Source organism: Peromyscus maniculatus, chromosome 8 (genome assembly GCF_049852395.1).
Source record: "Peromyscus maniculatus bairdii isolate BWxNUB_F1_BW_parent chromosome 8, HU_Pman_BW_mat_3.1, whole genome shotgun sequence".
Lineage (NCBI taxonomy): Eukaryota > Metazoa > Chordata > Mammalia > Rodentia > Cricetidae > Peromyscus > Peromyscus maniculatus.
The window spans coordinates 74,144,667-74,167,861 of NC_134859.1; the positions used below are offsets into that span (position 1 = coordinate 74,144,667).

The 23,195-nt window shown below is 42.3% G+C and overlaps 2 protein-coding genes across 12 annotated transcripts in view; one reads left to right on the forward strand and one right to left on the reverse strand.

The window, feature by feature from the left end:
- Positions 1–23,195, forward strand: part of Trim37 (tripartite motif containing 37) — a 136,512-nt gene that overhangs the window by 101,408 nt on the left and 11,909 nt on the right. For 2 of the 10 annotated variants that reach the window (XM_076577629.1, XM_076577628.1), the window contains exon 25: positions 417–679. The exons of 4 other annotated variants lie outside the window; for them this stretch is intronic. In XM_076577629.1, the coding sequence (XP_076433744.1) occupies positions 417–432 (16 nt within the window). In that variant the 3' untranslated portion in view covers positions 433–679. Of the gene's footprint in view, positions 1–176; positions 680–3,197; positions 4,024–23,195 lie in introns of those variants that run through there. 4 more of the 10 variants (XM_042282550.2, XM_042282551.2, XM_042282545.2 and 1 more) reach the window with 4 other exon arrangements.
- Positions 7,059–23,195, reverse strand: part of Ppm1e (protein phosphatase, Mg2+/Mn2+ dependent 1E) — a 139,843-nt gene continuing 123,706 nt past the window's right edge. For both annotated transcript variants that reach the window (XM_006983206.4, XM_076577630.1), the window contains exons 4-7: positions 21,603–21,791; positions 18,156–18,299; positions 17,832–17,925; positions 7,059–12,075 (exon numbers count right to left, since the gene is read on the reverse strand). In XM_006983206.4, the coding sequence (XP_006983268.1) occupies positions 11,006–12,075; positions 17,832–17,925; positions 18,156–18,299; positions 21,603–21,791 (1,497 nt within the window). In that variant the 3' untranslated portion in view covers positions 7,059–11,005. The remainder of the gene's footprint in view (positions 12,076–17,831; positions 17,926–18,155; positions 18,300–21,602; positions 21,792–23,195) is intronic.

The window sequence follows — 23,195 nt, forward strand, 5'->3', positions numbered from 1 at the left end:
GCTTATGAACAGATTCTACTCAGTAGATACTTTCCCTGAGTAACTATAGCAACACTAGACTGACTCTTCTCTTTGAAATATGATGCTAGCCTAATTTTTATTTATTTTTCTCGATTGTTGGAGTGCTGGCACACTGGTTAATGGCACACCTTCATTCAGTTGTCTGACCTTTACAGGTGTCATTTAAAATGAGTTAACTCACTGTGGATTGGTTCTGTGAAGACATGGAAGGTCACTTAAAGTTTCTTTCCATCTTTTCTGCTTCCTGACACACTACTGTAGTGCAGCTAATATTTTGAAACTATTTCCATTGGCTGGACTTTGACTTCAGTGAGTGCATCTAAAGATGTACGTGTAGTGCAGTCTTACATCAACATGAAACCGTGTGTAAGGCTTTCTCTCATATTTCCCATTAGCCCCAACCCCAAATGATTGCCAAACTTTGCCATTGTGCTCCCGCGTTTGTGTTTGAGCTACTACGTGTTTGTGAAAGCTGCACTTTAAGCTGGCAAGAGATTGTTGAAGAAGCATGGATGTATGTCCACGAGAGTGCTCTCCCTGCTTGTTCAGTGATGATGGTTCACTCCGTGTTTGATGGCTTGCTCAATGCTGTGACTCATAGTTGACTTTTTTTCTTAAAACAGCTTTATTATTTGTTAATAAAGTTAACTTGAGAGAATGTGCCTCTGCTATTTATTGAAAGTGGGACTAGAAGGCCATTTTTTATTTTATTGGAGTGGCTGCTTAGCAGTGGAGACAATGGCATATTGTTCAAAGGGTCGGGCTTCTATTCTAGACTTCCTTTTAAAAACCAAAATAAATAAATAAATAAATGACAGTAGAATCTATAGAAAGAATAATTCTTTTTTGTTTTTTTGTTTGTTTGTCTTTGGTTTTTGAAGACAGGGTTTCTCTGCGTAGCCCTGGCTGTCGTAGAACTCACTCTGTAGACTAGGCTGACCTTGAACTCACAGAGATTTGCCTGCCTCTGCTTCCGGAGTGCTAGGATTAAAGGTGTGCTCTACTGTGCCCAATGGAAGGAATAATCCTTGCCCTATTCCCTAGCAATCCTACATACCAAAGTATCCACGGAGGTGGTATTTTGCTTTTGGTGTTTGGCTAGTGCTGGGAAAGGAGCCCAAAGCCTTGGCATCTGGGCAAACACATTGTAAACTGTAGTGTCAGGCATAGCCAGTGTTTTGATGATGCCAGGAGCAAGGTGCTCTGTGCCATCCTTGGCTGTGCCCGAAGACAGGTAGGGAGAAGGGGCAGCGGCACTAGAGTAGACCCCCACTGCTCCATTTGCCCTGTCCTCTTGCACCCCTGTTCTCTAGTAGTCAGTCTTCCCTACCTCTCCTAAAAAACGGTTTCTCTTTTACGTTGGATGTAATTTTTATTAGTTTTTCTGTTGTACTGCTTTCAATATAAGGTGTGTCTGTTTTGTGTTCGTGTGTGCTCATGTGTCTACGGGTGCACATGTGTGTTGAGGTCAGAAGATAACCTCAGGTGTCATTCTTCAGGAGCCATGTACCTTCATTTTACTTGAAACCTTCTTTAAGGATTTACTTTTTATTGTAAGGATTCTTTAGTTTTCATTTATGTGTGTGTGCATTTGGGTGTCTGAGGAAGCCAGGAGCACTTTACAACCTGTGCAACTGGAGTTGCAGGTTCTTGTGAGCTGCCTGATTCGGGTGTAGTGCTGCTGCTGGCCTTCTCACTATCTTCACCCTTACTGTGCAGCCCTGGCTGGCCAGAACTCACTATGTAGACTAGGGGGCCTCTGCCTCTGCATCCCAAGTGCTGGCATTAAAGATGTGTATGTGAGCATATTGTTTCTGAACAATTTTGACAGCTTGATTCATTGAGTCCCTCAGTAATCTTTGAGACAGACAAGTTCTGCATTGTCCCCACGTGGGAAATTGAGGGAGATTGTGTGATGCTTGTAAGTTTGGACACAGTGCTTTTTACAATTTATCTTGCTTAACAAAACACAAATAAAGCTTAAAGATTGTCCTATTTTGTTGTTGTTTTTTTATTTTGAGATAATTGTAGTTTTCTAAGAATTAAGAAAATGTGAGAATTCCCATCTAGCCTTGACCCAGCTTTTCCTTTAGTACAATATGTAACCTTACCACAGCAATGATCATGTAATGAATCTTGTTTGCAGTACTTTTTTTTTTTTGTTTTTGAAGCCAAAGTATGTCTAGTCTTATCATGGATGACATTGACTTTCTGGTCCTTTTGGTCCTCCAGTCTTCTACTCAGGAATACTGGGATTATAGGCCTGTGCCACCATGCCTAACCAGTGCTGGGGTTTGAACCAAGGGCTTTGTGTATGCTGGCAACTGAGCTGCATCCTTGTTCTACATTCGTCTTGCTCTTTGTAATTTGTTTGGTTTTGAGACAGTCTCATTGTGTCTTTGTCTGGTTTGGAACTCTGTGTAGACTAGGCTAATCTCAGATTCATAGAGGTCTACTTGCTCTGCCACCCAAATTTTGGGATTAAAAATGTGTGTCCCCATGCCTAGCTCTAATATGTCCCATTATTACATTCTTATATTTTAATCAAAGGATGCTAAAAGCTCACCTTGTATTTTCCCTACCATAGTGGGACTATGTAGCCCTACCTGGCCTGGAATCTTCTTTGTAGACCAGGTTGGCCTTGAACTCTCAGAGATCTATCCCGCTTCTGCCTCTCAAGTGCTGGGATTAAAGACATAAGCCACTATGCTCAGCTATAATTCAACCTTTATATGAAAATCATATTAGAAACTAAATATGTGTGCTCACTAGTACTGTAGTGTCATCACCCCTCAGCCTGGGGTAAGTGTGCATGTAGACGTTTCTGTTAGCCTGTCCTTAGGTAGCCCAAGCTGTGCTGGAAATGTAAACCTCCTGCTTCAGGCTCCTGAATACTAAGTTTATGAGCATATGCCCTTATACCCAGATAAAATAGCTTTTTTTTTTTTTTTTTTTTGGTGTGTGTGTGTGTGTGTGTGTGTGTGTGTGTGTGTGTTTTGTTTTCTAGAGAAAAACTGCGGGTCGATACCTACATCAGTCCAGTCCCACAGGGCTCATTGTAGACTTTGCTCCTATTTATAATAGCCAACCATGTGAAGCCTGAATCATTAGCTACAGGGTATTAGCTATTTTACTTGAACAAGCTAATTTTTTGTTTTCTTTTTTGTTTTTTCAAGACAGGGTTTCTCTACATAGCCCTGGCTGTCCTGGAACTCACTCTGTAAACCAGGCTGGTTTGGACTCAGATCTGCCTGCCTCTGCCTCCTGAGTGCTGGGATTAAAAGCATGCATTACCATGCCTGTCCCTTGCTCGCTCTTTTTCTTTTTTCTTCCTTCCTTCCTTCCTTCCTTCCTTCCTTCCTTCCTTCCTTCCTTCCTTCCTTCCTTCCTTCCTTCCTCCCTCCTTCCCTCTCTCTCCCTCCCTCCTTTTCTTTCTCTTTCTTCTTTCCTTCTTTTCTTCCTTCTTTCCTTCCTTCCTTTTCTTCCTTCTTTTCTTCCTTCCTTCCTTCCTTCCTTCCTTCCCTCCCTCCTTTCTTTCTTTGTTTTTCTATTTATTATTTACTAATGATATATCTGACCTATATCTTTACGAGGAAAATAAACCACCTTGAATATCACTTGTGTGTTTTTGAAATGGGTTTTGCATACTGCCCAGGCTGGCTCAAGGGATCCTCCTTCCTCAGCCTTCTAGGTAGCTGGATGCATGCCCTGACACCCAGCTGGTGTATCATGTCAAAATACTTTTTCAGTTATTTAAAGTTCTCGACTTCAAGACTACCTTAGCACCTTTCTTTCTGCACTCTGTATTGTTCTTTGATTCATTGTAGTTAATCATGACAGTCTTCAGCCCCAAGATTTCCCTGTGGTGGCCCTTCGTAAGTAACACTTCCCCCAGACTTCTGACTACCACTGTTCTTTGTCCTTTTAATTTTCCCTTTTCCATAGTGTCATAAATAGACTCACAATGTACAGTCACGTAGTAAGTAAAGCACAATTACGTTTATCCATCTTGTGTGACTCAGTTCTTAGTTTTCTGTTTGTTTTGCCAAGTAACATTCCCCTAGCTGTTCACTGGAATTCATCTACCTACTTCAAGAATGTAGGTCATTTCCAGTCTAGCATGTTTCTGATCAGACTTTTATGGGAGCAGTCTTCATTCTTAAGGAGCTTTTATGCCAATGAGTAGGACTGTCAGATATGTCATAATATAGACGGCTGTTCTGACCCATGTTCTGGGAAATAGCCTCTAAATCCTTGGACTCTCCTACGTGACGGGAATCATTTGTGGTTGGAAGCTGGTAGTTTATTCTAACAAGATGCCTGAGGATGGGGTTGACAACACTAGAAAGCCAATGGTGTGGTATGTTGATAAGGTTCTAGAGACTAGGTAGCTGATGGCATTACACACACACACACACACACACACACACACACACACACACACACACACACACACACACACACACACACTGGGGGCTGTAGAAGCCTGAAGGAGTGTGCCAGGTTTGCAGCACTATGTACATCATTGTGCCAGGAAGGTCACCTGCTGCTACAAGAAGCATCACATTTAGGACCCTCAGAACCTCCCCAATGTGTCTTCCTTCGCTGGTTCGAAATTGCATGCTTTCTTCAGAGTGAAACCATGATCACAGTGCCCTCCCGAGTTCTGTGCAGTGTTCTAGTGAGTTACCAAACCTCAGCTTAATGGTGGAAACCCCCAAACTTGGAGCCACCTGGTCAAGTGTAAGGGTGGCCTGGGGATCCTGAACTTGAAGCTGGTCTTTGAAGCAGGTTCATCTTGTAGAAGACTGTGCCCTAAACCTGTGAGTTTGGCCTAAATTCAGGAAGTTGGTGTCACAATTCATTGTGCTGAGTCATGTATAAGTATATGCTGAACTGTAAAAAGCAGATCAACTTCTGATCAATATGTACAGGAGTTTACAACAAGAAAACAAAGACAAACGCTTCTTGAAGAAGCTGAAGAGCAGACGGGAAGTGACGTTAGCCACTCAGTAGTGGGGGCCGTTTATCCATTGCAGCGCTCCGTGAAAACGTTTCCTCTGGCTGACACATGAGCAGGCTGAGCCCCTGGTGCTTCTCTGCCCAACCAAAACTACAGCCCAAGTACTATAGGCAGCTGGTGTCTCCTCCTCGTGTGCCTCTAGGAGACTGCAGTGTAGACTTGCCTCGTTGAGTCTCCCTCCACTGGGGAGTCCCTAGCAACTTTATGGGCTCTCCTGCCCCTGTGTGGTAGCTATGATACCCGCACTGTGAAGGCAGGGCCTTTTCATATCCAGTTAAGCTGACTTCTCACCTGGAAAAAAGATTTCTCCAAACTTAGATCATTCTTGACAGCACACTTTCTCCATTTTCCAAAAAGGGACCAAAAAGAAAAAATAACAACAACCAAACAAACAAAAAACTGGATAGAACCTGTGTGGGACCTGGTTTTTGCACCATGAGGTCAAGACACCTTTTCCTGGAGAGTCTGTGGTGGGGTGTCATCCTACAGCTAAGCTAAGAAGAATACTAAACCCAGCTGCTCAAGGAGGAACCCTTTGTTACTAAACAATATTTGAACATTTTGAAGAGTCCGAAAAGAAACTGATTTATTTGAAATACAAGTAAAAGTTCTTTGATAAGTTTATTCTGAGGCCAAACAAAAGCAGGCTCCTAGAGCACAGAGAAGTGTCCTTTATTAGTTGTTCTTCCAGTAACGGGCACCCGGTGCAGGTCCAAAGCTAATGGTGGGGGAGGGGCAGGTGGCACCTTAGAGTCAACTCAGCGTCTTTCTTTCCTGTGCTTGGACCTAGCCAAGGCCACACATGTTGGCAAATGGTTTACCTTTGAGAGACCCTAACCCCAGTCATTTCTGATAATTTGGTAACATTAGTAAAGTCTTAATTCAAATAATTGTTATACTAGTGATTCACTTAGAATAATTATATGGCATGCTGTTACTTCAAAAAGAGATGTTTGTCTTAATTATCAAATTTTAGAAATTTTCAAACATAAATAACTATTAATCAAAATGTTATTTTTCATCCCTGCAAAGCAAGCTCCTTCAAGTAAATCTTCCTTTCAGAACTGTTTTTTTCTTTATAAAGGTATGCTAAAGCCTAAATGACAGAGAAGTTAGGATTGTTGTGACTGTGAAATAAGTCTCACTGGTAAAGGAGTCACGGTGTTTAAACTGGGTCCATCCCTTTCCGTGGTCCTCAACCTTCCTACTTCTGTGACCCTTTCACACAATTCTTCATGTTGTAGTGATGCCCAACCGTAAAATTGCTACTCTCCATTGCTACTTCATGACTCCTTTTGCTACTGTTATAAATCATAATGTAACTATCTGTGTTTCCCGGGGGATCTGGGGGGTGGAGACACACAGGTTGTCAATCATGGCTTTGCTTTAGATGCCGTGGCCTGCAGAGCTGGCTTCACTTCTTTCTGTACACTCTCCTGTAGTTATTCCTCATCAAACCCACCAGAAAGACAGGGCCACCACTCACTGGTTCGTTCTTTCAAGACTGAAATTCAATGGCAGGAAGAGAAAGCTCGGGCATTTGGGTGCAAAGATGTAAGAATAATGTCACTGGAAGATTTGAGGAGTCATTGCTTAGCTCAGGGTGGGTTCACCTCCCCTACTGTCTCTTATACAGGCCCCCTTTGGTTATCCCAGTTAAACCAGTAGGGAGCACCAGAAGAAAGCCCTCTCCCCTGGTTTTTGTTGGTTGGGTGGATGGTTATAGTTAATAGTTAAATAGCGTCACTCAACAGACTTGCAGCTTTCCATGTTTATAAGGGGAAAGAAAACATCCATCTCCAGTATTGGTGTGCACCCTTAATCCCAGCACTCGGGAGGCAGAGGCAGGTGGATCTCCAGGTTTGAGGCCCATCTGGTCTGCATAGTGAATTCCAGGACATAGAAATACATTTTTTTTGAAATTGTGGGGGGTTTTAAGGCTGAGGAATCTGCCTAGTTTAAGCACCAAGTAACTTAATACTTTATGAATAAGACAAATAACCAGTGGTTTTTTAATTGCTGAGTTTTATTAAGATATTGGCAAAATTTTGACATACTCCTTACCTGAATAAACAGTTTTAATAAATAAAACATGAAAGATCACTTATGATTACAGCTCAACTCAGAAGTGATCTGTGGAGCGGGTCTGTAAATCGTAACTTGACTCACTTCACTCCAGAGAGAATTCTTTGCAGAGAAATGTCATGAATAAGAGAAAGCTTGTCTCTCACCACAGAGCACCTAGAGAGATTACAATGATGTATCTGCATTATCTAATACATCAAAGATAATAGAGTAGTTCCTTTTCAAGAGCGACTGCTGGGTCACTGGACTCCCTGCCCTTGCTCAGGTTTCTAGTTAATGTAATAAACAGGCTTAACTAGACCAAATGCTGCTGGAGGATGCAACAGTGGGTTGGTTTTTTTTTTTTAAATCAGTACTATTTGTCTGTATAATACTGGCGTATTGTTTGTTTTAAAGAAACAACCATCTTTGTATAGATCAAAACAGAAGAGTGGGGGTTTTGTCTTTTATCCTGTTTTTGAAAGGTAAAAAAATCTTTTAGTAATTTGTGACCCAAAGAAAAGTTTTTCCAAAGATTCAACAAAACTGTAGTATCCTCTTTTGTAGCCTTAGGTGAAAAAGCTCACTGAGTGAGCAAATGGTTGAAAACTTAAAATCATCTGGCCCTTTTCTCACAAAGCCTCAGTAAGCCTTTGATGGGGAGGAAGTACATGAAGCAAGCCGCTTCTCTGCAACACTGAACTGCATCCTGTTCATCTGCCCCCTGGATGTTGCACTTCCTACTGGCACAGTGTTCTAGCAGTGGAGTGTGGTGGTCATGAGAATGCAGTGTCGACGCTGGACCACTATAAATGTGGTCAGGAGTAGACTTTGTGTTGACGTTACTGACATTGTCCTTTGAAAAGATGTTACTTTCAAGGTGCCTCCTACTTAAATTAAATGCAACATGGACTCTAATTGTATTACTTCAAGGACAATGGATGGCACTTGTAGGTAAAGAAAAAGTATATACATGTTTTTCTGTCTGACCTCTGTTGTACAGACATAAATAAAATTAATAGCTCCAGTGTTTGGTGCTGTAATGTTGCCAAACTCAGATATCTTTCCAATGTACATACCTAAAAAAAGTGAAAAAGGAAACCTTTGAAATTAGGGACTGATGCCCTTTGAGACTCACAGTGAATGTACAAGGAATAGTAACCTCAGTTGGTGACTTGAAGTCTGCTTTCCTATCAGATACTACACTTTCTTGTCTATATTTGTTTTGCTATTTCCTACTATAACAAAACTGGTTTAGCAAGCAAACAAAATGATGCAGATCATGGTAATGAAAAAGGGATACTGCCACTCTAAGGATCGAGTGTTGAACTTTCACCACCACTAAATTGCACAATGAAATAGAGGTACAAAACACATAATTCACAGACTATACCTCAGCATTTACAGTTAATATATATTATATAGATACTTTATATCTGTCTAATATTTTTACAGTCACCAGATACACCATCATTAAATATAAGTTACAGAAATGTATAGATACCATTAGTTAGAGGGTTACTTATTGCTTACATTAGCAAGCAGCAAATAAGGGCAGAGGATTTGAATTGAAGGGAACTACTTCCTATCACCAGTGGCATTAAGGTTTAACACTGCATTTCACAAAGCACTGCTTCTCGTCTGGTTTATAGAACCAACAGCAGCATGTATCAGGCCAATAACCACTACTTTAATATTATAGAATGTTAAAGGACTTACCGTACAAATGGTACCTAACTACCTTATAAATACGCACATTGTGAACAAATGAGTTAGTTTTTACAATATTGGTTTATTAACTTGACCACACTAGGAGTACTTTTCTCTATTTTCTAGAGAGCTAATGATATGAGAAATGGAGTTAACACTGCTGTGTAGTCAGACCTACAAAATCCAAATGGGTCTGTTTGCCCTAGCTTCATCCACTCATTTTTTTACCTCACTAATCAAAAACCTATCACCTCATTTTTTTTTTCTCCTTATTCTGATCAAAAACATTACTAATAGATAACCACAGAAATTCTTCTAAATGTACTTAGCTATTTTGGGATATGATGTACACCTGTTGTCTGCTGCCTGGCTTTTTTTTTTTTTTTTTTTTCTTTAGAAATTTGGTTTGAAACTGGCCCTGCACCTGATGGGTTGTCAGCATGATCTGGGCTTCAAAAAATGACAGACATGACAGACTGGTCCATTGATGGGGCAAGCATCAGAAAGATGATGAAGTCCTAATACTGTTGAGGTGGAGCCATATTCATTCCTTCTCAGCGGTCACGAGACTAAGAGAAGAATAAATGACTCCAAGGTCAACAAAAAACAAATACTGGAAACCTCCACTTAGACTCACATTTTGAAAAATAAAAGCTGTAGGTTAATAGTTTGACCATTGCTGAAGAGAAGCTGGGTTTTGGTCTTTAATGGTTTGATGTAGCTCTGCCAATACCTGTGATATGTTAGTCATCTATGTCTCTGGAATTTGAGGATCTTAATCCTCTGTGGGTCTGGAGAAAGCAACATGAATTGTGGAGTTCCACAGAATATGATTGGGGTGGCCGTGCCTCAGCAGGAACCTTTAGTGGCGCCTCCACTGTGCGAGCAGTCGCTCCAGCGGCTGCTCCTGCCTGTTGGCCTGGCTAGCTCATGGGGGATGGGGTAGGGAACATGGGAACATTCATGACTGAGATAAACCAGGCTGCCTCACTGGACAAATCGAAGAGCGTTTTTGCTGTCTTTCGGTGAAGACATGTTTCTGGTTTGAAACTGTAGAAATGGCAAAAAGTAGATGATTCAAAACTATAAACTATAAGTATTGAAATGAGAAGCACATGACCTGTCACTGTAGTCTGAAGCGGGTAGCTGGACTCTGGCTCGTCTTCCACTTATAACTAAACAGCCCTGGCCCTCAGTAATCTGCATTCTCCTGTGCACGTGGCCTCTGGGTTCACACTCAGCCTCCTTTATACCAATTACTTCATTCCCTTGGGGAAAACAATTTTAGAGAAGTTAAAACTATCATTTTCATTATTCAAACTACATTTTATATTATAGTTATATATGCCTTTGCTGTCTGTAAACTTTAAAAAAAAGCAGAAAATATAGAAGTGCTATTTTCACAACTCCTTTTAAATGGCATTTGAGTCTTCGGTCGTACCTGACATCATCTCTTAAACCACTTTTATTCTTGAGATGAAGGTACTATGAAGAACAGGATCCTAGGTTACAGCCAGCTGACAGAGGTCTCCTAAAATGAGTAACAAAATTCCACCAACAGCACCATAACAGGTTATGAAACTCTCAGATAACTAAAACCTTGTGAAATATTTTCATAAATATATTCATAGTTGCTTTTCATTTTCTATGAAAAATGAACAAGTTATCTTACTGCATACTGCCTCCCAAGTCTGAGAATATGACACTTTGGTACTGGTCACTGAGTCCTTGATCAGCAGTTAAGACCTGTGTGGCTTTAATCTTTCATTCACCCAAACAACTGGGGAGGAATGCTTCATGGTCCCCGGGATCTTGAGGAGCATTTCCCCCCAAAATTTAATTCTGCACTGTTTCCTTTAGATTAGGCACATCAGACCAGATACTTGCGATTTCCATACCATATATTCTGACTGGAATAACTTTCAAGCTTCCACTAGTGACGTGAAGGGATGGTGGAGAGGGGGCTGTATGTAGGTAGAGACACATCACAGGGACCAGTTGTATGAGTTTGCTAGTGAAACCGCCAATACTTTTCTTAAGATTGAAAACACTATTTTGAATTTCCTAGAGATCTATGTACATTTAAGGATTGAGCCATCAATGGATTCATAATGAAGCACATGTACGTTAAAAATGTCTACCTTGTTTCTACTCTTATAGTTGTATTTTTTGAGAGAGCTAGCTAGCCTACATTGAAGAAAAGTCTTCTATTTTATAACTCCAAGGAAGGTCTGGGCATGGAATATCGTTACACTTTCTAATCTTCATGTTTCCACTATATCCTTCCCAGCTATTTTCCCTCCATGGCAAAGAACTTCTTAACATCTTGTTTCTCTTCCCACTTCGAGTAAGTGAGGAGAGGCTAATGCCTATTTTGTGAGAAGGCTCTTGAGCAGAAAGAAATGAATAAAACTTTGGATTAAACCTGAATGCACGCTGCCTTTTGGAGTAGTGGTGGCGTAAATGGTACAATCTAGACGCTGTTTTCCCCAGGGATTTGAACTGTTCATTTTCCAACCCAGAACAGACAGGAGACAAGCTCTCCATTCTGCATATCTGTTGCCCTGTTGAACCCAAATTAAAAGAAGCCAGAAACTCTCCAGCACCACTCCGTTCAGGCAATGAAGACTTGACTGATTTTTCCTCCATTATTAGCTCATTAAGATCTGCTTTCTTTGGTGCACCAGGACCAATCATCTCAACTGGTGGCAAAAATTGGGTACTGTGAGGTTTGCTTGCTTCTATTTGTGTGAGATCTAGGTAGTCTGGATCTTCCAGCACGTTGATTTGGGGCCCTGGGCTCAGGCTAGTTCTATCAGTGAATGAATCCACACGCCCCTCATAGCCTAGATCGGCTGGTGCTGAGCACTGGTGCTGAGGCCAAGGGCGTTTGCACTCTCCATGATTCTCCTTATCATCCCCACCATCTTCTTGCCCTCCTTGAAAAGAGTTGTCTGTCCAATCTGATTCCTCACTAACATTTACAGCTTTGTTCATGTCCCTCAGGAAAACCACAATAACAGTGATGTTATCACTTGACCCTGCATCACGAGCTGATGCCACTAATTTGTGGGCAACCATGCTGCTGTCTCCATTATTCTCCTTCAGGTGGTCAGATACAACCTTCACTGCCTCATCAGGGTTCACTGTATCATAGAAGCCATCACAGGCCAGAATGAGGTAGTCTTCAGTCCCATCCAGAACAGTTGAGGCAGAGTCTGCATCTCCACAGATATATGGCTTATGTTCAGCATCTCCTGTGGGAATTAGAAGGGAAGGCCATCAGAAGGCAGGTTGTGGTTCACCTAAATGTTTAGAATGCCTGTGGTCAGTACTATGGATTGATTGTAACTTGATGAGAAATTTTTATTTAAAACTGTAATTGAAACACTTCAATTCTGTGTTACTTTGATGTTGTTATACTTTAATCCCAGTTTAAAAACTATAAGTTGCAAGGTTCAATTCCTCATCAGTTGTATACATTCGACCTTGTGCCTCTGGCTACAGTTTAGGCTTTGCTGACTAAAGCAACAAGTCACACCAAATCTAAATTTGTTTGATGTACTAAAAATATCAGTCATACATAGGAGAACTGTTGGTTCAGTAGATCTGTTCTCTTACTGGTGATTAGGTTTGATTTAATTGCAACTTGAGAACATTGAGGGGAAACCCTAAGTCCTGGCTGTTTTCCTCAATAAACAATTTTCTGTCACCTTTTTTTTTTTGAGAAATCAGTAAGTAGGTTATTGTTGTGAACATGGAGAAAGGGTTGAGTTACAAGAGATTTAAAAACCATGTGTGACTCTAAAGCCAGGGAAACTTGTGGGCTTTATCCACAGTCCCACACAAAAAGAGCTAAGGTATGGACTACTTTGTTTCTGGTCCACTTGGCTTCTCTTTGATGCTGTTTTACTTAATATCTGGAGAACACACAGAAAGTCCACAGTAAGTGTCCTCTTGTCTTCACAGATGACCCACCCATGTTGATTGCTCACCCTGACCACATACACTTACTAACAACATGAGCAGACACAAGACAGTGTTAGGGAGTGATGTCCAACACACCAGAGGCCTTAAGCCTACAGGTTTCTCTCATGGCTGCTGAGATCACCCATCTTCCACCATGATGGTGGAACTTTAAGATACAGAAATGACCAGATTCCTGCATTGTTTTCATCGGTTATTTTTCTTTCGATACTTGGAAAAGTGCCACCAAACGATATGTGAAGTAGTCAGTGCCCTATAACTTAGTGTTTAGAGTAACAGCATGGTATCAGACTGCCTCGCTCCAAATCCTAACTACCCCACTTGTTACCTACACAGTTCTCATTAATTACACCTTCTAGTGCACTAGAAAGAAGCAGGCTGTGATAGTTAGTTGTTGCGAGCTGGACACAACCTGGATTTACCTCAGGAAGACTGTCAGTGAAGGATTGCCTAGATCAGGCTGGTCTGTGCGCATGCCTATGGGGATTTTTTTTTTTTAAATTGGGTTAACTGAAGTGACAAGACCCAGCCCACTGTGGGCAGTACCATTCCCTGGGTTTAGGTCCTGGACTGAGAAAGCTAGCTAAGTACTAGAAGCCTCTCTTCTTGATATGACCAGCTGTCTTAAGTTCATACTACTGTGATTGTGACAATGTGATGAACTATATATAACCTGGAATTGTGAGCTAAACTAACTATGTTTGTCCCTTAAGTTTCCTGTTGTCAGGACATTTTTATCACAACAGATACAAAAGTTAAATCACAACAGATACGAAGTTAAGACAGTGGCCTTACTAAGTAATTCATTATTTCTGGTATCTGCTACAGGTGCCCTCTTACCTCAGATTTCTTTCAGACATGTCAGATAGGCTCAAACAGTTCAATAGGAACCCTGTGATAAGCTATAAATTGGGCCATATGCTGTATCCAGTATGTCGAATAACTAGATATTAGGAAAATGGGTATTTCCTGGATATAATTTTTTAGGTTAATATATTTGTAAATAAGAAACAGAGGCCTTTTGACCCTACATATTCTTAGCTTCACTGTTCTCACACGTGTAACTCTCATCCACTATCCTGCCCACTGTTTTGGGTTTTTTTTTTTTTTTAAAGCCGAGGTCTCATTCATATAGCCCAGGCTGGCATCCACCTTGCTTTGTAGCAAGGCTGCCCCGAATGTCTCATCCTCTTGCCTCAACCTCCCAGCTGCTGGAATCCTAAAAGCATGGTTTTGATTTCATTTATCACTATGATATCCCAATAGACTACTGAAGCCAATCATAACTTCAAAAGGTAAGAGCAGTGTTCCCACTGGTCCACTTTATTTAATTTCCCCTATTCTACCTGATTCAAATATTATTTTCTGAACTCTACTTCTAAAAATAAATGTGATCTGAGTTACACTGTTTCAAAAAAAAAAAAAAATCGTGTTTTAGCGCTAACAATTAAAAGACCAGTGCAGCTGTTGGTTTAGAACAGAACATACAAAGATTTGCACAGAGGAAACAGTGCCAGAACTCTGGCTTTTCACCCGCTCCAGTGTTGAGTGTCAGATTCATGGCATTTCGCCCCCAAATTTGGTAGGAGGGCACAAATACCCATCTCCTGGTGGAGACGGCAGCCTGTTGGCTTCAGCCTCCTCTCTCCATATGCTAGGAAACTCAGAAATGAAAGGCTCATGGGGTGAAACAATTGGAAAGATTTACGTTGTCAAAGCTTTGAGTGTCGTTTGTTTTTTAAGTGGAGTTGAACTGTTTATCCCCTTTCCTGTCCTTTTTAAAGCCCATTCCAGTGAGTCTCCCAAATCTTCCTTATTGGTCATCTTGGCACATTCATTAATTTCTTACTTAAAAGACAGTTGTAAGATTTGAATTTCCTCAGTTTTCCTACAAACAAAACCAAAGGAAAAGCCCACAGCCACCACCACCACCACTTTTGGCATGGGGGGTAGGTGGAGTTGACCTCTATGCACTACCATAGTCAGTTATTTTTGGTCCCGTCTCTCTGGAGCTCAGGCAAAGGTCTCATTTTCAATTCTCTACTTACTCTCTTCCTGCAAATATATTCAGTCCTCCTTTGTCTTTTTCACACCGTAATATGAGGCCTAGATTAGCTGACACTGACTCCAGATCCTATCTGCCTCCCAAGTGCAGGGATTACAGGCAAATGCCACCACGTCTGTCTTCCCATGTCTTAATTAGTATATTCTTACACTTACCCACTTAAAACATTTCTCTCAGATACTACCAGCTATTTCTTATTTGAGATTCCATTTCTTTTTAAAAACTTATTTATGTGTACAGATGTGTACCTGGCGCCTGAATGTGTTAGAAGAAGGAACTGGAATTAACAGACAGTCGTGAGCTATCACGTGGGTGCTGGAAATCAAACCTATGCAAGAGCAACAAGTGCCTTTACTGCTGAGCCATCTCTCTAGCCCCGAAATTCATTTCTTTTTAAAACCCATTTCTCAGGACCTCTGCAGCCCTTGACTGCTCAGGCCCAGAAGCCCTCTTTTCCTGGCATCTGAAAAAGTGCACTTGTCTGTCCTTCATCTTTTCCTGGTTTGTTCCTTGATTTAATAGTGCAGCCATCATGGCTAAGAATGTGCTGGGCTCAGTTCTGAATGTGGTACATATTCCACTACCTCACACATGAATCAGGAACTGGGTGCTGGTACTCTTACTTTACAAAGGAGCAAACCAGTACTGAGACAGTTCACTTTCCAAGATAAGTAGCCTGTAGAATGGCAGAGAGCACTGTGTTACCCTAGGTCACAGGCCTCATCTCGGCATCGTCACACAGTAAGTGCTCTCTGGGCAGTGTGATTCATGCCTGTAGTTTCAACATTGTGGGTGTGCATGAGAGATAAAGGCTGTTGCCAAGATGGAAGGAGTTATAAACCCTTGTCTCCAGCTCAACTTTCAGCTCAACTCCAGATCTGTATTTCTACGTACATACAAAATCTCTTCCAAGACATCAGTACCGAGGATTGAAAATATGTCCAATTGAACTCACCCCCTGCCAACTGCTGTTTCTTTATTACAAATGCTCTATCGTCTTCCTACTCACAAGTCAGAAACCTGGAAGTTAGTTTTCCTCTTCCTCACAAACGATCATCTGTCTCACCGATTTATACCCTCCTCCGTGTCTCCCTTTTTAGATGTCCTCGTCTCCAGCACTGTACCCACAGCCTTCTACATGATCTCCATCTAAGCTCTTCTACACCCGTCTGTATTCTATGCTGTCACTACAAGTGCTTGAAAAGACAACCCTGGCTGTGTGGCCTCTGTTTATTCATCTAGTAAATCTAGACTCTTTGGGTCAGATCTGAAGCCCATCACAGGCCTGCAGGGACACTCCTAATTGACCACTCCACCGTCTGCTCTTGCCTCTTGTACCCATTGTTGTTCCTAAAAATATTTTCCATTCCTGGGGTTTCCTCCCTAAACGTAGTGTATCACCCTCGCCAACTGAAAAGTCACATTATCTGGGATGTTGACCCTATTCCATCTTAGGTTGTCATTTACTCAGACATTTTGCTTCACTTTCACCTTGTATTCTCTTTTTAGAATCAAGGCCAGCATCAACTTAAGATGTCTCTGTAGAGATCCATGTCAGTCTCCTGACAAACACTGTCTGAAGGAAGATGAAGAGGTCTTGACCAGCTCTAGTTGTCAAAAATAATTGTATATAAGAGTGTATTTAAAGATCGAGAATTCCCCCTTTTGGCACCCTATTCCAGAGCACCTAATAGCTCCCTCATTGTGAGGTAACTGTTCTTCATGAGCTATCTGTACTCTTTTAGCTCTGGACGTCTCATTCAGCTCCTGATGCTCATATCTGGGGCACTTCACAGCTAGCCAGCAGCACCTTTTCAAAGAGTGGGAAGAGTTCAACTCACGGATCAAACTAAACCAGATCTCTGGTAACAAGAAACTAAATTTGGTGTCTCGATATGGACTTTGTCTATTCTAGCTCTATGTCCATTTACTTCTTTTGGGGAGGTAAAGATTGAAGGGTTATTTATGTATGCATGCATATCTGCTTATCTACCCATGAAATACATGCTTATTTTTCAAAAGCTGGTGATCCCAAGCAGTCAGCCCTAAGCACAGACACATGAGCAGCACTGAACGGACTCAGAAGGCTTACATGTGAGTCTGTGTGCTGAAGGAAAAAACAGCTGGGAAGTGAGGCTAAGCCATGCAGCCTGCAGCACACAGCAGGACAAAAGCAGGCACAGCCAGCTCCTTGAAGGTACACCTAATTTTCCTCAGCCATCTCTGGAATAAGCAGCTTTGCCCTTTTAAACAGTCTACGTTTTAGGGAGAGCAGTTCTGGAATGCTTGTAAAGGCCTGGGAGTGGACCTGGGTGGGCAGAGCCCTCACCTAGCATGGATGAGGCCCTAGATTTTCTCCCTAGCATGGATGAGGAGAGAGAGGAGAAGAAAATATGAACTTGAACAGAAGATTATCTGACATTATATTTTCTGGGCCAGGTGTGGTGGTACACACCTTTAATACCAGCACTTAAGGCAGAGTCCAGCCTGGCCTACATAGAGAGACCCTTTCTCAAAAAAATTATATGTCCCATATTTAGAAAATAGTTTTGTATAAAAAGTGTGTTTCTAAGAATTCTGTGCATGTCATTTTATAATTCACCAAAGAAGAGGTAAAGATGGAAACAGTATGAAGTTTGGAGAGACCCTTCTGTTTTCTGGAAACGTGGAATGAAATCATTTGTTTCAAGCAGATTTGTACACTAACTTGGAGGCATCTATTCAAAGAATAGAAACTGATAAACGCTATATTCCATGAGATGATTCTTACTTTATAACGAATTTAAATGTATAAATAGCCAGGTGTACTTAAATAATTAAAAAGGTATCCAGTTGTTACTTTAAACAGTGATAAGCATTCTGAGCATATAAATTAGCATCTCAAGTTCCTTCATATCAAAGTTAATATAAGACAGAGAGCTAGAGGATTTTGGAGAAACAAAATGAATGTTTTTTTCCTACCTATAGCTCTGGAGACTGATAGACTTCCATTCACCCTCCAGGCACCAAACCAAACTACACAACCTCCAAGGGCCTCAATTCGCTGCTTTTCATCCTAGAGCAGTACGATAAAAAGCAAACACTTGGATTCAGGATTTATTCATCCACTTTACAGTAAACAGATATACTGCCATCTCTGTGAAAAGGCTTTCTGTATTTCTCCTTTAGGAGAAGGGCACAGTTGCTGAGATTAAAGCCAATAATAGTAACAACACTCAAAGAATCCTAATTAGTAACCACAAAACTGCCGTTCTGACATGCTCTATTAGAACAGATCATACATACCTCTCTGTCTGGTTTGTGTGGTTTCATTAGTTCAACAGCTTGGCCCTTTCTTACAAGCATAACCTGGGAATCGCCCACCCAGGCCACGTGGAGCATGTTGCCTCTGATAAAAGTGACTACTCCTGTGGTCCCGCATCGCAAGCTCTGAAAGTAATTGAAGACCAGAGTCAGAGAGAGTAAAAGACAACAAATTCTCATTGAGAAGCAGTTTATGATTAATACAAGCTGCATTTGAGAGACTGTTAGTGATATTTCACATTACAAATTCATGGTTCTCAGAGTATTTTATTTTATTTTAGAAATAAGGTCTCACTGTGTAGCCCTGGCAGCCTGAACTTGCTATATAGACCAGGCTGGCCTTGAAATTACACAGGTCTACTTACCTCTGCTGAGATGAAACATGTTCATCACCATGCCTGGTTCAGAGAATTCTATGTGCATTTATACACACAAGTCCACTTGATCTGTGGTGATACACTGGACAGGAATGATTATCTGTTTTGTTTTAAGTACAAGTTGTTTTTAAAAACTGGGCTTGGGGACTGGGGAGAGATGGCTCAGTGATTAAGAGCACTGGGGGTTGGGGATTTAGCTCAGTGGTAGGGCAAGCGCAAGGCCCTGGGTTCGGTTCTCAGCTCTGGAAAAAAAAAAAAAAAGAGCACTGGCTGCTCTTCCAGAGGACTCGGGTTCTATTCACACAGCACATGGCAGTGACCACAACCATGTGTAATTCAGTCCCGAGCAGTCTAAGGCCTTCATGGGCATTGCATGCATGTGATGCACAGACATACAGACAGACAAAAAAAAAAACCCCATACTCATAAAATATAAATTAATTAACTAATGAATTTTAGGAACTGGATCAGGTGAGAAGGCTCAGAAGGTAAAGACACTTTCTGCCAAACCTGATGGCCGTAGGTCAACCTCTGACACACACTATGGTGGACATAAAGAACAGCTTCCTGAAGTTGTCCTTTCCTCCACATGCATACTGTGGCATACATGTACGCCCCAGACACAAACACACACACACACACACACACACACACACACACACACACACACACACACACTATATGAGTGGGAGTTTAAAAACATGGCATATTTTGTAACTTGTCCAAGGGCACTTGAAATCTTTGTTCTTCCTAGTTCACTTCCTAAGTCCATTCCACCACTACCCCCTTTCTTTTTTTATTTTTTAAGACAGGGTCTGACTATCACCCTGGCTAGCCTAGAACTCACGACAGAGATCCTTTTACCTCTGCCTCCTAAGTGCTGGGACTAAAGGCGAATGCTGCCACACCTGGCCGCCTTTTTCCCGAGACAGGGTTTCTCTGTGTAACAGCTCTGGCTATCCTGGATCTCACTCTGTAGCCCAGGCTGGCCTTGAACTCACAGAGATCCGCCTGACTCTGCCTCCCAAGTGCTGGGATTAAAGGCGTGCGCCACCACTCCCAGGCTGCCTTTTTCTTAGATGATTCCAGTCTAGTCTGTCTCATTTCTGTGCGTGCGTGCGCATGTGAGTGTGTGTGTGTGTGTGTGTGTGTGTGTGTGTGTGTGTGTGTGTGTGTGTGTACACAAAGTATTTGCTTGGTACAGAAGAAATGTTCCCAGTCTCTGGATATTATGGAGCCAAGACAGCATATACTCACTGAAGAAGATGCTTATATACCTTTAAAAACAAAAACCAGAACAATCTTCCCGAGGTATTTTTAGGGAGCTTTGATTGGAAACAGTGCATGGAGAACTAACAGCCTGGGGTTTCACTGCAGTAGCTACCACAGTACTTAGAGCTCTTGATCCTGCTATACTAAAATGACATCTCCATTTGACATGAGTCACCACCAAATGAGCATGACTCTGTTACTAAGGACCTGGCCCAAATTAGAACGAGTGCGTCAGGGTGGTGAAGGGCTCCTTGTATCCAATGAGAGAAACAACTTCTCTTTTTCCCTATATAGGAAAAGTTTGTTATAAATCCTCACCCACCAATAAAATGTCTTCCCACACAGAATGTTCAAAAGCTCAGCCCTCTGGAACACAGGATAAAGACACTTGAGTGCATATGCCCTGGAGAGAGCAGGAGGCAGGGCTGCTTCTCCACAGGAAAAGCTGCTTTTCCCAGCGGTAAACAGCAGGACAAGCACAAGGAGGAGAAGGCAACCCTGAGAGGACCCTGAGTCATGGGACAACTACTGGCAGGACTGAGACACAGCACCATGGCCAGCAAGGGAGGGAACGCGGTCAGGAAAGAGAAGGGCAGGGAAGATTGAAGAAAAAAGATGAAATGATCCGTGTCTCACACTGGCTGAATACAGATTACCCTGCCCCCAAGGCTCACCTTGTCCCCAAGCTGAGAGCCAGCAGCCTCCAGACAGGCAGGGCCAGCAGAGTGGGCTGAGGTCAGCCCCCCAGGGCGGAGGTCAGCTTGGGTTTTCTTGTGCCACCCCACCTCTGCCTGTGGATCCTAGTTGTTACCAGGTCATCTGTGTGTTAATCCAAGCTAGGGCTCAAGGTAGAGACGTCTCTCTCTCTTTTTTACCATGTAGTTCTGGATTATTCTTTCATTAATCCCAAACCTCACTACCGCTTTGCAGCATAATTGTAGGAGCAGGGAAATGGATCAAACACTGTTCTGATCTTTTCATTTTAGAAGTCCACGTTGGAGTCATGTGGCAGCAGTGTTAACTTCTTGTGTATATTTTAATACGTATTAGTTTTGAAAAGTAAGAAATGTACCTTTTTCTCAAAATCCAACATAGAGTGATATAGGTAATTAGGTTCCATTGCCCAGTATGATATACATATGGTTTTGTTTGTTTTACTTTTAGACTTTAATACAGAACTCAGTTTCATTCAGAGTAAAATGCTTAGGTCTGACGAGCCTGAGCAATATAGGACGTGAGTTCTGTCTTGTCTTCCCATTAAGAAAGAGTCAGTTCAAGGGTCGTCTAAGGAGTCTCCTTCTCCAGATAGATGTTCCCTGGAGACACACAGTGACCACTGCCTACCCCTGCAAAAGCAATGCATGGGAGCAGTCCCACTTTCTGTTTCAATGTTGTTTTCAGTTCACCGTCACTAGATACTGTCTGCAAGAGTGCTTAGAGGGGCCAAGTTCAAAGCTGACAGGTAGTAGGGGAAGGAAGCAAAAACTCACCTGCCAAATCCAGCAGCAGTTATACACAGGGGCCAGAAAACCACAGTCTGGGTTTTCTTTACAGGGAATCATTGTGCCCCACAAAATTATTCCTCAGGAGGGAACTGGATTAAGAATCAAGCAGAGTCCAAGAAAGTAGCTGAAGTGAGTGTTTGTGTGTTTGCGTGCATGTGCATGCTTGCGTGTATAGTTTAGATAATGTGTACCCAGAAGGAGAAAAGGCCAGACTAGCCCTTCCCCCACAGAGACTGGCTGGAACTCAGCTGGTGTTCACAAGGACGTGGGCATACCTCCCTGGCTGCCTTCTGCACAAACCGCTCATCCGTGACACGGAAGGCCCGGCACAGAGCCTCAGCAGGATCATGGGGGAACATCTCCTGGCGCACTAAGTTAACATGTAGGTGAACGGAGGCATAAATGGCAGCATCCACTCCCCCGTGGCCATCAAACACTGCAAAGTAAGCTTGTTCCTCCTGGTCCTGTCAATAGAGACACAAAACCGTTAGGGCATGGGGCACAGTACCACCCAACCAGACGACGCCCTGGAAACGTCCATCCTCTACTGCGTTCGTCATTCAGATAATGAGACTAATGTTTCCCTTTGCTGACACGCCGATGAGCTGCTGAGTACCTGGGATGCTAGGGCATCTGTGTTTACACACACAGCCCTGGAACACATCATGCCCAATTAGTGCAGGCTGGAGCACGCGCTCTGTGAAACTTGTCTTGTACCATGGAAACCACCCACATGCATTTGCTTCAAAATCATAGTTAGAGGTTGTGAGGAGGAAGAGGAAAGAAGGTATGAGGAAGAAGTGAGCAAAGACTGTTCTGGATTGAGTACTTTTTCAAAATACCAGAGAATAATAGAAAATAACTGGCTTTCCAAAACATGGAGATAAAAACACACAAGTTATGCCTCTTTCCACACTGGTCCTGGCCACCCTGAGTTCCTTCCATAAACAGCGGAGTCTCCAAACTCGTTAACCAACCAAGTGCCCCGTGTGGCTGGAGACTTGGCTTCAGCTCATTCGAAGCTTCAGTGTCCCATCTCCTGAAGGGCAGCTGCCAGCGTCGGCCCCGGCCTTCTGCTGTGTCTTGACTTCCTTCTCCAGTGCCACATGGTTGGCTCTCCCATTTTCAGCTCAATGTTTGAATCTCAGATCTGTTGCTGATCTGTGAGTCACTCAAGTGTCAATGGTTACTCAGCTCCCTTTAGGCAGCAGTAACTGATGACTTCAGTTGTGAGTCTTCACATTCTCTTTTCTTGGGAGTCTGGGTTTTGTCATCAACTCCTGAACAAATCTTTTCTTTGGGGGATGTTTTTGCTTGCTTGCTTTAGGTTTTTGGGTTTTTTTTTTCTTTTAATTTTTTATTTTTTGCAACAGTGCCATGTAGCCCAGGTTGGATTCAGATGTGCTGAGGGGATGCCTCATTCTCCTGTCCTGCCTTCACACCCTTGTCAGACAGAGATAGAACACAGGTATCTCCGTGCTTTGAAACTGTCTCTAACAAAAGCACTGCATATAGACGTCCTGAGAATAACGGTAACTCTCAGAAATGGTGAAGTCCATATCTATTACAGGCACTACTTCTAATATGTCTTGCATTTCAAGCAAAACAATCTATAGTGCCATTGAAGGTTGACTAAACAGAATTGTCTAGAAATAATCCTGACACTTAGAATTTATATGTGGACTAAAGTAATACACGGTTTCAAACAACTCAGTATAACATCAGGGAAAACAGCAGCCAGGTGGAGTCTTTGGAAAAGTAAGTATGAAGTCCAGGTCATGTTAGTTATGGACTCTCCGCATGTATGATGTTCTAGGTTTGACTGCCAGCCCTGCACAGACTTTCTTTTAAAACAATGTAGATTCTTA